The 13856-nt window shown below is 45.0% G+C and overlaps 3 protein-coding genes and 1 long non-coding RNA gene across 10 annotated transcripts; 3 read left to right on the top strand and 1 right to left on the bottom strand.

The window, feature by feature from the left end:
* The first annotated feature begins 482 nt into the window (after positions 1-482).
* LOC109741239 (salicylic acid-binding protein 2) lies at positions 483-1749 on the top strand. The gene has a single exon (XM_020300319.4). It carries the CDS (start codon positions 748-750, stop codon positions 1537-1539), a length of 792 nt encoding a protein of 263 aa, XP_020155908.1. The 5' UTR covers positions 483-747; the 3' UTR covers positions 1540-1749.
* A 1065-nt stretch (positions 1750-2814) lies between these two features.
* LOC109741242 (uncharacterized) lies at positions 2815-6103 on the bottom strand. 7 transcript variants are annotated; one of them, XR_005769063.3, is made up of 4 exons: positions 5448-6094; positions 4766-5240; positions 4517-4690; positions 2815-3306 (listed from the first exon to the last, which is right to left on the bottom strand). It is a non-coding gene; the product is annotated as an uncharacterized lncRNA (long non-coding RNA). The 7 variants fall into 7 exon arrangements; XR_005769062.3 differs by having other exon boundaries at positions 4517-5062; positions 5174-5240; positions 5448-6089; XR_002227532.4 differs by having other exon boundaries at positions 4517-5062; positions 5170-5240; positions 5448-6085.
* Positions 6104-8581: 2478 nt separating this feature from the next.
* LOC109741238 (uncharacterized) lies at positions 8582-9225 on the top strand. The gene has a single exon (XM_020300317.4). It carries the CDS (start codon positions 8696-8698, stop codon positions 9044-9046), a length of 351 nt encoding a protein of 116 aa, XP_020155906.1. The 5' UTR covers positions 8582-8695; the 3' UTR covers positions 9047-9225.
* A 4027-nt stretch (positions 9226-13252) lies between these two features.
* On the top strand, positions 13253-13856 carry LOC120973722 (uncharacterized). Its single transcript, XM_040399721.2, has one exon. The coding sequence runs from the start codon at positions 13354-13356 to the stop codon at positions 13672-13674; it is 321 nt and encodes a 106-aa protein (XP_040255655.1). The 5' UTR covers positions 13253-13353; the 3' UTR covers positions 13675-13856.

Genomic DNA, 13856 nt, shown 5'->3' with positions numbered 1-13856 from the left:
TTGGTCAAGTGAATTGCTATTACTTTCCCTAGCTGATTAACTTGGCACACGAATGACATGCATTTTCGAACAGCTGAATATGCACAAGCAGACACCTCTCATGCAAACACATCAAGAAAAAACACCAACTACCACAAAGAAACTTACAATGTAAAGCATCTCCTTTTTCAAAGTGGTTGAACTCCATTAATTTGATCTGGATGACTGAAGCCTGACCCTCCCTCCTGTTCCGATGGACACTCACAGGAATACACCAATGTAAAGCATTAGAGAAGTTCTATTCCTTGCGATTTTTCATAAAAGAAAACTTTGAATAGTATTCGCTCCGTTCCAAAATATCTGTCGGAGTCAAAATTCTGTAGATTCGATCATATCTGTGGATACATTACCTGCATCTACTGTGCACTTCCCTGCTGTCAACGCTAACTTAAGCGTACAGCCGCTGGCTCCTTGCGGAAATCAAAGCTGCGAGTCGTCGTCCCTTTGCGAGCTCTAAATCGTCGCATTCATGGCGATGATGGCAACGGGCACGAACACGTCCACGGAACATCATCTTCTCCGCAGCCAGGCTGCCATGACAATGCAGAAAGGAAGCGGCGTGTTGACCCCCGCCAGCGTTGCATCAGCCATGACAATACCCCATCTGCACACTTTTCCTCAAGAAGGTGCCCGCATGCATAAATAAAGCCAGACGAGGCGTACCATCAAGCAGCCAAGAAACGAAGCTGCTAGGTGCGCGGCGCACACATGTCGTCATCCTCCTCTGCCCCAGCGGCCGCCGTGCCGACGTCGACCCGCCTCATCCTGGTGCACGGCACGGGCCACGGCGGGTGGTGCTGGTACAAGGTGGCCACCCTCCTCCGCGCCGCGGGGCACCGCGTCGACGCGCCGGACCTCGCGGCATGCGGCTCCGACGCGCGCCGGCTGAGCGACGCGCCCACCTTCGAGGACTACACGCGCCCCCTGCTCGACGCGCTCCGGGACCTCCCGGACGGCGAGCGGGCGGTGCTCGTGGGCCACAGCTTCGGCGGCATGAGCATCGCGCTCGCCGCCGAGGAGTTCCCCGACAAGGTCGCGGCCGCCGTGTTCCTCACCGCCTTCATGCCCGACTGCGACGGCCCGCGCACCCGCGTCATCGAGGAGGTTCCCGTGTCCGACTGGATGGACAGCGTGGTCGACGAGGAGCACGCCCCGCCGTCGGTGTTCCTCGGCCCCGAGTTCGTGCGCCGGAAGCTCTACCAGCTGACTTCCGAGGAGGACTACACGCTGTGCCAGAGCCTGGCGCGGGTGAGCTCCTACTACGTGGCCGACCAGCAGCAACGGCCGCCGTTCAGCGCCGCCCGGTATGGCGCGGTGACCAAGGTCTACGTGATCGCCAAGCAGGACCTGGCCATGGTCGAGGAGTACCAGAGGCAGATGATCGCAGGCATCCCCGTGGCTGAGGTGAGGGAGATGGCTGATGCCGACCACATGGCCATGCTCTCCGCGCCGGAGGAACTGGCGGGCCACCTCGCCGACATCGCCAACAACTACACTTAATCGAGTTGCGGAGCCTACTTATACTGTTCCTAATATAAAACGCATGTCTTCCCTAGTTGGATTGTACTTACAATTACAAGAAATCTACTGAAATGTGAGTCCAGATGTACCGCAGACGAGGGCTCTTTCTTTCAAATGAATTTTATATAAATTACATGTGGTATGCAAATCTGTAGATATTTTCCAATAGAATCTAGTATTTGATTCAAAGGAACAAATGTTTCAAACTCTGTATTGATCGTCATCCTACACTTTTTTTTATCAATTTTGAATTTTACTTCGTGCCTATGATACCCATGATATGAATTTGATCTCTTTACAAAATTCCTTATTTTTCTTATGGGGCAAACAAACAACTTGTTGATATTTGTGTACTTTATTCCTGTAGGATTCCGACTTCTGTATGTTTTTTAAATCTTGCTAACCAAAGCTAACCAAACAACTGCTGCAGCGTATTTAGAGTTGGGCCACTCATTATGTTCGTCCATATTTGTGCCTATGGTTTAAATTTATAATGGGCAATCACTAGTTAAAGGTAACCCTTTGCAAAGACCACTCACTATATTCTCATGTGTTGACAAGTGGCGCACAACCTATGAGTTCTCTCTCTTTTTTTAGATTTACTAGTACAAATGCCCGTGCATTGCACCGGGCGAAAAAGAGACATAACCAGCTCCATATTTCATTACCCGCAAAAAAAAAGCTCCATATTTCATTGTGCACTATTTTATATATCCAATTTTAATAAACATCGATAATAAGGTAATATTGATTATTGCTTTTTGTAGAATCAAGTTTGGACCTGAAGAGACCAACTTAGCGTTCTTCGTCAGTTGCAAGAGCAGTCTTGCATGGAAGTTTGTCAATCGTTTTTTTTTTTGGCTTTTCTGGAAACATGAAAATTTCCTTATTTTTTATAGAATTAAGGTTTACATAAAAATTGGAACACTTCTTTAAGAATCTTAAACGTTTATGAAAATTAGAACATTTCTAAAAAAACACATTTTTAATAGATGTTTTTTCTTTAAAGAATGTATTGAATTTTTTTGTAGATTTCTAAATGGATTTTTAAGGAATTTTTATGATTTTAAAAAAAAGTGCAAACATATTTTTTTGAAAAAAAATAATGTGAACATGTGTAAAACTGTGAACATTTTTAAACTAATTTCTTCAGTAAACAAATTAAACCGGCCACATGCAAGGTCGGGTCCTGTGCTCTACATATAGTTATAAATCTAAAGAATTGATCTTAAGATTACTAAGCAAAACCAAGTATAAGAGTAAGAAGAAGACCCAAATGAGTAATTGGAATGTATCAAGTCCTGAAGAATCATCTTCGGTGTTTTACAGTTAGTGGGCGGACACAAGACCACCAGTACAACACTACCCATTTTTCGATCAATTGTTTCGTCCAAGCACCACCAACTGCTCATTATGGAGAGTCGAAGAGCATTGAAGCAACCATTGAAGCAAAGCGGCAACAAGCTAACTCTTCGGCTGATCTCCAGCAACAGAGGCGGCAGAGAGGGTCAAGTCAAGCCTGACGAACGTGTCCTTCAGGGTGTACGGCCTGTGTCGTTCGTGCTGGCACGCCAAAGAGTTCCCGCCCATCTCACCGCTGGCGTCGTACATAGGGTAGCACAGGAAAATTTTGTAGCCTGACTGGATCTCCTATGATTGCAGCAAGGAATTTGCGTCATTGTCACACTTTAAAGCTGGAATTTGTATTTCAGGGAGACTGTGTTGAGTGACAATGGACCTTAGCTTCTGTCATATAAGAAGATCCTATAAGACAAACTGTACTTCATGAATTGGAGTAAGACAACTATTGTCATTATTCTTCTGAACAACTAATAAAATGAAATCATCGACATACAACTCACATTTAGCATGCATACGTCACGAAGCACATCCTTCTATCAGAATAAATAATAGTATAATTCTCAGAAAACATATTTGTGTTTTGACTGACTTAAGGAAAACAGAAGTTTTAGAATGTTTTCTTCCCTGACGGAAACTTGCTTTGCTTCCCTCACACTATTACTTCCAATACAACATATTAGATACAGATTTTTTATATAATAATTTTCTTTTTATGGAAGAAACATGCTTGTGTAGAACGGCAGTGTTATCATGTTTAGAGTTAACTACCGAATATTAAATGTTTGGCACATAGCATTTTTGCAGCTTGGTAGACAATCAGAGAGGTATTGCAAAAGCAGAAGCATGTACCAGATAATTTGCAGAATCACAACATCTAGAGGTGTCTTCAAAGTTACAGGATTGTTCTATGTCACTTAAAAAAGTTAAATTGCTATTAGATTAAGGGACTGCATTCCTTCTACAAAGTTACTACTCGTACAATTTTAGAAACACACCCAATGCAGATTTGTTTGAACAACCTAAACTATGTGATTGCAGTTTCAGACTTTTAATACCACTTGACACCAATATTATCAGAAGTATAGATGGAAGTGCATACTTCGTGTTTATCACATCGACTTGTGATAACAGAAAGGATTACTAAGCACAATGTGCACATGAACCACACTGCTAATTCAAGTCCAATAAACCACGTGATTTTTCAGGAAAAAGAATGTTATGTGATGCAAATGAAATTGTTATTTAGATATACATAGTGTCGATCTAAACTACTGTGGCCTTAAGAGAAGCAGTAGACATCCAGCTAGAAACATACTACAGGTAGATAACATAAGGGCCAGGATCCAATATTCAGTAAGAACAATTAAAACACGAAGTCGCCAAATCAAAATATGTCCATTTGCGCGCTTGTACAGAGATTGAACATGCTGAAACGCAGTGGAAGTAAATATCACATGGGTAGCTTATTATATTGTCCTAAAGTGATGTTCTCATACTGAAATCATATAGAAAGTAAATAGCAGATTATATCATCCTAAGTGATCTTGCTAGAGAGGATTATCCAGAGAAATGGCAAAGGAGAAATATAACTAACCTTGACCTGTTTGCGGCATTTGGCCCCCAAGGAAACCTGGGACATTTACAGATCCATATTTTACACACCTCATAGAGTCACTGGCATCTTGCCACGGTAGGCCAATACCTAGCCACTCATAGTACGATCATTGTCCATTGTTCTGGCCTGCTGCATTCCTGGATTGCAGTACACCTGAAATTGTAGGAGTTCATAACCTGGACACCACAGAGAAAGCTTCATTGGTTGAGAAAATTCGTTGCGTTTCACCAGCTGCTGTAAGGGAAAGTACCAATCACCCCTTTGATCCTCCCTCTAATATCAACAAGCTGACAAAGTGGCAATGGAGCCCAAGGCTTAGCACATTATTTCAATCGATTTGTCTGCAACTTGTGTATGTCCTGCAGATTATAATTGAAGTGGTGTCAGACCCTATGGAAGGCAAGCCGAAGGAAGAGCACAAGTTTGCTAAGGAGGAGTGGCTGGGACTGCCCAGACACAATAGATCGGGAGCAGCAGCTTCGATCGTCAGGGCGGGAGCGCCGCTGCCACGGCATAGAGACGTTGCTGGTGAGAAGCGACAAGAGGGGATACATGAGAGGTTTCCATGACCGGCAGCGCAGAGCTGTGGCAGCTGATTTTGCAGCAGAGTTAAGAAATGTCTGAATGACTACCTACAAGAACATGAGTTGCATCCTCTAGTTGATTTATTCCATGACCCCAATCCAATTTCTTCACTCCATCCCTATAGACAACAAACATATTGTAATGCATATGTTGAGAATTGAGAGCTAAGATTGAAGAACAACCGAAGCAAAGAAACAATTGAGGTTCTTCCAGCAAAGAACTGAAGCACGACAACAGAGCTGATGCCAAAATTCAAAGTGAGCAATGGCCTTTCCGAGTAAAATAGCACATGTGCCATGAGGAAGAGGGCGGGCATTAGAGGCACCTTACTGGATCCGTCATGGCGACGGGCCTCTGGGTGCAGTGGCAGGAGTATTCGAGGCCGGAGATGCTGGTGATGTGCGGCCGAGGCTTTGGCGACGCAGCAGATGTCGTTAAGGCGGGAGAGGTGAGAGGAGGAATACCAGGGATGCAGTAGCAGTGGCGCCCGTCCGCCGTTGCCGGACACCGGTGAGCTCCGGCCTAGGTCACCGCACCGCCCCTCCTTTCTCCCTTCTTCTCTCCCTCACCACCGTGTCTCCTTTCTGTCCTGGAGCTGCGGGTGCTATGGATCCTCCCGGGAAGCCGCGCTCCGGCCATCCTCCTCGTCACAGGCGAACCCCGCCTCGCCGAACGCCTCCAGATCCGCCTCCCCAGCCCCTTTCGCACACGAATCCATCCTCCGGCCGCCGCCTTCGTTCTGCGTCGAGCAGCCACGCCGCCTCAACAGAGTCAATCCGTGCTTTATTATCATGGAAAGATTCTTTCAAAATATTTTATCCCTAATCATGCGTCCAAATATCGAACCGTTTTCATCTTTGAATTTCTCGCGTCGAGATCTTCTAAACTGGATCCCAAGTTAATGGGTTTCGACGAAAAAACAACAAAAAAAGAAAATAAAAAGGAAACAAAAAGCGAAAACAAAATACAAAAAAACGAAAACTGAAAAACCGGCAATAAAAAAAGAGTATGAAAAGAACTGGAGGCCGGAAGAACGGTTGCGATTTTCACTTTTTTGAAAGCACATATTGTGTTGTTCACTTTATTCATAGACTGTGCTTTACACGAAAGTAAGGGTGTGCTTCTCACGGAAGCACAACTATATGTTTTCCTATTTACGGTGAAGACAGTTCTGCTTTTCCCATTTGGAGAAGCACATGCTTCCCATGGAGAAGCACAACATAGGACCCGTAAGCACCTCTTACGGAAAAGACTGCTTCCTAGCAAAAAAAAATCAAACCCCCCCTTCAAAACCTAGGGAAAATCAGGCAAGAACAAAAAAAAGTATCTAAAACCAAAAAAATGTGTATGGAAAAATAAAAAGTAAAAGTCCGAGAGAGCGCCGAACACATGACATGCGGCGATGGCTAGGCGGACCACTTAACATGCTCCCATGCCAAATAATGACTTCTGCGGCAGTGGCAGAGCTTCATGCAGACCAAGAGGGGCCATGCCCCCCCCCCCCCAATCTTTGCATTCCTCAAAGAATATGTATACATTAGGCCTAACTAGTGCTTAAATTAGAGATTAGCTCCTCCTTTCCTATAAATTTGCTCCCCTTTAAGTAATGACCACTTCTTGGATTATGCTCAAGCTACGCCACTGCTAGCGGGAGCGTCTCAAGGGTTAACTTTTAGTTAGTTGCATCCTATTCGGCCCATAAGAAAGTAGAATGTTGTTGAGAGTTGAGACAACTTCCTCCTCTCGCTTAAGGCATCTGCAATGCGTCTATAAATTATCCACAAACAAAAGGACTGCCCTTACGGAAGTGGCGTTTTAGCTCTCGGGTGCATCTGCACTCACGGTCATGGGTGAACCGTAAAATCCTTCAAAATAGTAAAAAATTGTGAGATGCTCATGTGCGTGAACTCCCTTCCGAATTTCATGGAGTTTAGAAATTTCAGTCGCTCTTAGAAAAAAGATAAATTTTGTCATGTGAGAAACTTTTGAAAAGAACACTCTTCGGAGGTCATTTTGTCCTCGACGAGCTCCTCGAATGTCATTTAGCCATAAAACTTTGAACGCACTGGTGCACTAAATCATCTTGCATAATTTTTTTCTGCTATATATTTTTATTTTACAATTCACCTGGTGCAGATGAGCCCGAGCGCCGAATTGAATATCCGGGCCCGACATATATACTATAAAATAAATTCAATCATATACGACATGATTTGTAAATTATCCCATTTAACTGTGTTGGTAGATATCTTTGTCCCCTCCTAAAAATGCACACAGGAAACTACTGCACACGATCATGCGATCATGCAATGTGGAAGCGCTCAAGCATGGGCCGAGATCCACTAGCGTCTAGTTTTTTCACCTTATGTCCGATTGCCCCGGGTTTATGTGATCTTCCTTTTCTCTGTTTATTTTTATGTATTTTAATTTCTATTTCATGTTTTCATATTAACTTTTGAAAAGTCTATAACACTTTTACTAAACATGTTAACACTTTTAAAATTACATAACGTTTTATAAAAGTCACAAACACATTTTGAAATTACACGAACAATTTGTACAACTAGATGAACATTAATTATAATTTTAGGCATGTTTCCTAAATACGAGTAGTTTATAATTTTATATCATCAATTTTAAATACCATGTGAAAAATTTAAATAAATTACAGAAGCATTTAAAAACATTAAACTTTTTAAATTTCAATAACACTTTTTGAAATACATAAACACGTTTTAAAATTACAAGAACATTTTATTAAGTACATAAAATCCTTTTAAAGTTGCACTAACACTAAAAATCACATGGACACCTTTTGAACATATATAGACACCTTTTATATGAAATAAATAATTATAAAAAAAATTCATTTTCTAATTCAAGAACATATTTTATAATACACATACATGAACACATTTAAAAAAATATAAACATTATCTTTACTTACATAGATACTTCTTTTTTATAGGGGCAAATATTTCTGTAATACATGATTGTTAATTTGTTATAATTATTTGTATATATCAAAATCTGGAATAAACTGTACCTATATATATTCCCAAAGGCCGTACTGATTGCAGGCCGATGCGATTAATGGGCGCTACATGCAGCGTATGGCCTCCAATAGCAATCGCGCACCGGAACCAGACCTGCACAGCCACACTTACTTGATGTTGATCCAGATGCCGTTCACGTGCACTGATCAGCAGCATGAGCACACCGCCGTCACCCACGGCAGGGGCACGCGGCTCGTTCGAAGAGCCCCACACAGCACACTGCACACGCGCCCGCCTGCCCCAACCTTGGGCGCCACCTCACGCCGCTACGTGTAAACTCCGGCTTGCTCTGGAACCACCGCATGCGCGCCACCTACCACCCCACGTCTCGCTTCCGGCAGAACCCAAAGCGCCAGCGCCGCCATTCCAACCCAACCCATCCTCGCCTACAAATGCACCACACGACCGCCACGACATCTAAACATTCCCAGACACCCAAGCACCCACACAAAGAACACAACAGCACATACACACAGCAAGCAGAAGAAGCTTTTTTTTTTTTCAAGGAGCGGCGAGGATGCAGACGGCCAAGGTGAAGGTGAAGGACGCGGTGAGCTCGGCCAAGGAGAAGGCGAAGGAGGGCACGGCCAAGGCGCAGGGCAAGACGGGCAAGGCCACGGCCACCACGCACGGCGAGAAGGAGATGGCCAAGGAGGAGACGCGCGCCAACAAGGCCCAGGCCAAGGCCGAGATGCACCAGGAGAAGGCCGAGCACCGCGCCGAGGCCGCGGCCGGGCGCCACGGCGCCACGCACGTGCCCCTCACCGGGCCGCATGGCCACCACCGTCCCGTCGGCGCGGCTCCTGCCGCCGCCGACCCTGCGTACCCGGGCACCGGCGCGTACCCGACCACGGACAAGTACGTGTAGACGTGAGATGATCGAGGGACAGGAGCTGGCAGCTAGTGTTTTTTATGTGTGGCTAGTTATCCTGCCGTGTGTCGTAGGTGGCGCGCGCGTGTATGCTGTGCCCACATGCGTGTGCCCGAATAAAATGTATCGGTCAGTTGTAAAATGCACCTTTGATGTACTAGTAATTTGTGACTTGAGCGCTCTTGCCTGTTTTCATCACAAAATTTGTGACTTCGTACTTATTCGCTTGGTGTGCGTGCAAATCAGATGCTCAGAAATGGACGTGAACAAACTTGATGTGGAGCTGGATAGCAACGCAGTGGTGCGTATGCATGCCGGCCCTCTAGCCAAAGAGGGCGTCGCTCAGCTCATTCAGTCTCCACTCAGCACAACGGCCACCGGAGAATGGGGCGATCTCAACCCACCAGTCACCGGCGGTTCGAGGTCAGGCGACCCTATCTCCTTCCTCTTCTTCTCGATCCCCTACTAATTTACCTCTTCTCTTTTCTATTTTCTTGCGGGAAACCCAACTTGATTTGCCCCAAATATTTACGTGCAGATAGTGGAGAGTTCCCCCAAATATTTACCTGCAGATAGTAGAGAGAGAGAGAGAGAGAGAGACTTTCTTAGGGTAGGGCGACGAATACTTCCAATTCCGGAAAGGTCATTGCTTTTCTGGCTTCTTCTCCACACCTTTCTTTAACAACTCAGTTAAAAGGCCTGCTGATAGCTCCATACCCCGGTACAAACTATTGAACTCGGAGTCGGTCGTAGTTGTGCTGCTACGATTGGCATGGCTGGATGCGGCAAACAGCAATGAGAAATGTTGTGACACAACGATAAGGCGTGACTGGATATTGCAAGCAATGATGCATATGCTACAACTTCTCTAACTAAAGTACTACAACCGTTAATGGAGGATGCGTCGAACCGGTGAGATGAAGGATGCATCAAACCCGTTAGATGACGGGATACAATCAATAACCGATGAGATGACGTGATACAATTAATGATGGACGACATGCTACAACCAACAAGTCGGTTGTTGTAACCGGTAGAAAGAAATATTGCAAACGATGAATAAAATGCTACAAGGTCGATTAAGCCTTAGTAAATCTCAATCGACTGAGTTTTAGGAAGCCCGAACTATTAAAGTCACTTGCGGAAAATACTACTCGCCGTACAAGCTGAGACAGGGACGATACGTACGATGACATGTAATTTCTTATTGTTTTGCGCAGTTTTATCTAATTTCTTATTGTTTTGCGCAGTTTCTCAGTTTTGAGCTGGATTGTTGCATTTCTCAGTCGTAGCTGCTACTGAATATTGAATGTTAAGGATATCGCTTATCATTAGCACCTTGATCGGCTGAGGATTAGAGATTAATAAAAATTATCGCTTATCGTTAGCACCTTGGTCCGCTGAGGATTAGAGATTAATAAAAAATTAGTTGATTAATTGATTTTATCCGTCGGCTATTAATCAGCCATTTTTATTCAATCTCAAGTTCACATAGCTGAAATATGCTACATTCAACACAAAATTAATATTGGACACAAGTGTTATGTTGGATTCCTTGCCTTTAAATCCTTGTACAATTACAAATAAATAAAACAGAGGTACATATTACATAGCAAGATCCACAAAACCAAATAAACATGTTCTAGGAATAGGCCTGGTTTATCGTTAGATTCCTGACAAATCGCTTGCCGGAGCGATAAATCAGACCAAATGACAAACGATAATGATATGGCATAATCTTATCGATAACCATCCCCCCCCCCCCCCCCAAGTAGCGATAAATTGCTGAATTGACCGACTTTTGAATAGTGTTGTTGCTGCTACTGTTGTATCAGGGCCGATCCCATTTCATCAAAGGCTTGTGTTGCCGACCCCGTGTCCAAGGTGCTCGACGACAATAACCTCCTCATTGAGATCGTCGTCCGCCTTGGCTTCCCCACCACACTAATCGGCGCCACCCTCGTCTGCAAGCGTTGGTTCCTCCACGCCTCCTACCCTGCCTTCCTCTGCCGATTCCGTAAGTCGCACCCTCCTCGCCCCCTCGACTTCTACCTCACTACACCCTAACTCTTCACCCTGATGCTGCCTCAGCCCCCCAAGCTTGCTGTCGTCGCCCACCGTGTGGCAAGGTACAACTTTTATATGTTTAAAGACAGTTTTGGTTCTTGCATACTTCGGCTACAACACACTTCCCTTTATTGCTACTGGCCATGTTTTCTAGGACCTCTACTTGTCGGCAATAGAATATATATACCGAGCTTCCGGAATGACTCTTGTCTTAGATTTTGGGTCCTCAAGTTTCTTAACAGTTCCGCACCTACATGGGGTGGAGTATGGCGAGACGAACACCTAGTTATCACCTGATGATGATGATTCCAAAGTTCCAGGAATTTTCAACTTCACATCTGGCTATGCAATGGGGACACCTGGTTGCTGGTGGATGTCATTTGTTTGCAAGAGATGTATGCTAATTTGAGGATGTCAGATTACAGTGTTGAGGATAATGATACTGTCTAGATAAACACAGTGGGGGAGAATGTTGGGTTTGCGTTCTTGTAGATTGGTTGATCCGTACTATACTTGGATATTAAGTTCAGGATCATGCGTAAAGTGTACGATATGAGAATAAATTATCATTTTTTGTGTGGTGTTTGTTTGATGATCTAGCCTCGCACATTCCTTGTGCTCAGGATGATCCTTCAAGGTTTACCTTTTGGCCTTTTGGTTATGCTAGTATAATTTGTATATGCGTGATCGTAACAGAAGTGTAGAGGAGAAACATGTGTGTTCATAAACTCATAATAATATGGTTGTTCCACTGGACGATGAGGGTGTCCCCTGTGCATGGGTGCAAGGTTAGCGAGTAGAGACGGAAATGGGGAAGTCGAGGTGGATAAGAGAAATGAGAGGAGTAGGGTTTGGCTTTTATGTCTCAGATTGTTAACACTTTGGAATGCTGCCACATGATAGAACTAATTCTCCATTTCTTTAATTATGTTGGATCAATTTACATTGGATTTCAATTATGTATCATTCATAATTATAAGATGTATTTCAATGATGAATCATACATTTTACACTAGCATGCTTGTGGTTATGCATGTTTTCTCTTGATTCAACTATTGAATTTACACTGGTCTATTGGGTTTCTTTTGCTTGTAAGCAGGAAAGTTGGGTCGAAATGCGTGAATCAGAAACTGTGAACACATTACACATGAGATCTTATAATGTGCTATGATGGTTCCTCAGGTGAGGTACATTTATCTTTTTTCTATGTGTATATTTTTGCCTTGGTTACTCAATTTATAAGTTGATGCATGATTTATTTTTTTAGTTTACAAGTGCATGAATTTGATTCATTTCTAAACTGTATGGTTCTTACATTTCCAAAAATCATGCCTTCATGTTTCTCGAACATTTTTAGAGAAATGACAACCTCCATTATCCGGCTTTTATAGGAAGCCAAAGAAAAAACAAAGTTCTTTCATAAACCTGGCTCACCCCATACTAGAAAACCCAATTAGGACAGTAAGCTCGATCGAAAGAAAAACAACACAAGTCGCACGCAAGGAAGCTGAAGAACAAAGACAATGTTGCCTCTTTGTGGAATTTTTCTTAATATCCCTTCTTATCCAGTAACCTTTTTTTTTTGCGGGTCTTCTTATCCAGTAATCTGATAGCTCTATCAGCAGTTTCATTAAACTGAACATCTTCCAGATCGCAAGCAGGCGCGCATAGTTCTGAACCATCACTGCCAAACAGAAATCGTCCGAAATCAATGTGCCACCCCCTATTTTCAGAGAAATAATTACAAACCAAACTATCAGGATCTGAAATCTTACAGAAGCGGGAAGGATATTTATTTAGTTTTAGAGTAAATTCCATCATCCACCACATGGCAGTTTTTTTTGTTTTTGTTTTATTTTGAGACATGTTTTTGAGTGGTTCCACATGGCAGATCGGCGGTGCGGCGCGGCCTACGCGGCCGCACAGGCCCAACGTTATCGGGCTGCCGGGCTGCCAGTTTGCCACCTCAAGCCGCGACATGCAGCTCCCTCTGCTCTGGAATCGCCGCATGCGCGCCACCAGCCACCCCGCAGCTGACGTGCCGCGAGGCGAGAGGACGCCGCTCGCATCCGGCAAGAAACCAAACTGCACCGCCGCCGTTCCGAGCAATCAGCGCCTACAAATCCACCACACACAAGAGCTCACACAGGCAAGACAGACACCGAAGTATCCACACGACCAGACACCAGCACGCGACACAAGAGGCCTTTGGAGGAGCGATACACTACACGTACACGATGCAGACGGCGAAGGTGAAGGCCAAGGACATGGTGAGCTCGGCCAAGGAGAAGGCGCAGGAGGGATCGGCCGAGGTGCAGGGCAAGGCGGGCAAGGCCGCGGCGACCACGCACGGCGAGAAGGAGATGGCCAAGGAGGAGGAGCGCGCGCGCAAGGCCCAGGCCGACGCGCAGAAGCACCAGGAGAAGGCCGACGCGGCAGCGGGACGCCACGGCGCGGCCGGGACGCGCGGCCACTACGGCCCCGTGGGCACCCCCGTGGCCCCCGACCCCGCGTACCCGGCCAGCGGCTGGCACCCGGCGGCGGAGAAGTACATCTAGAGATGGCCAGGGGAGCAGGGTCTAGCTTTTAGTCTGTAACCTGCCCGTCTGTGGTACGTAGTTGGTGCACGAGTGTATGCTGTGTGCATGCACACCCATGTGCCGGAATAAAATGTATCATGTTGTAAATATTGCCTTCGATGTTCTAGTTTGAGTGTTGTTGTATGAAGTTCGATTTCGTA

The sequence above is a fragment of the Aegilops tauschii genome, chromosome 2, assembly GCF_002575655.3.
Source record: "Aegilops tauschii subsp. strangulata cultivar AL8/78 chromosome 2, Aet v6.0, whole genome shotgun sequence".
NCBI lineage: Eukaryota > Viridiplantae > Streptophyta > Magnoliopsida > Poales > Poaceae > Aegilops > Aegilops tauschii.
The sequence above is the reverse complement of the archived record's forward strand: the minus strand, read 5'-3'. Positions and strand labels throughout refer to the sequence as shown.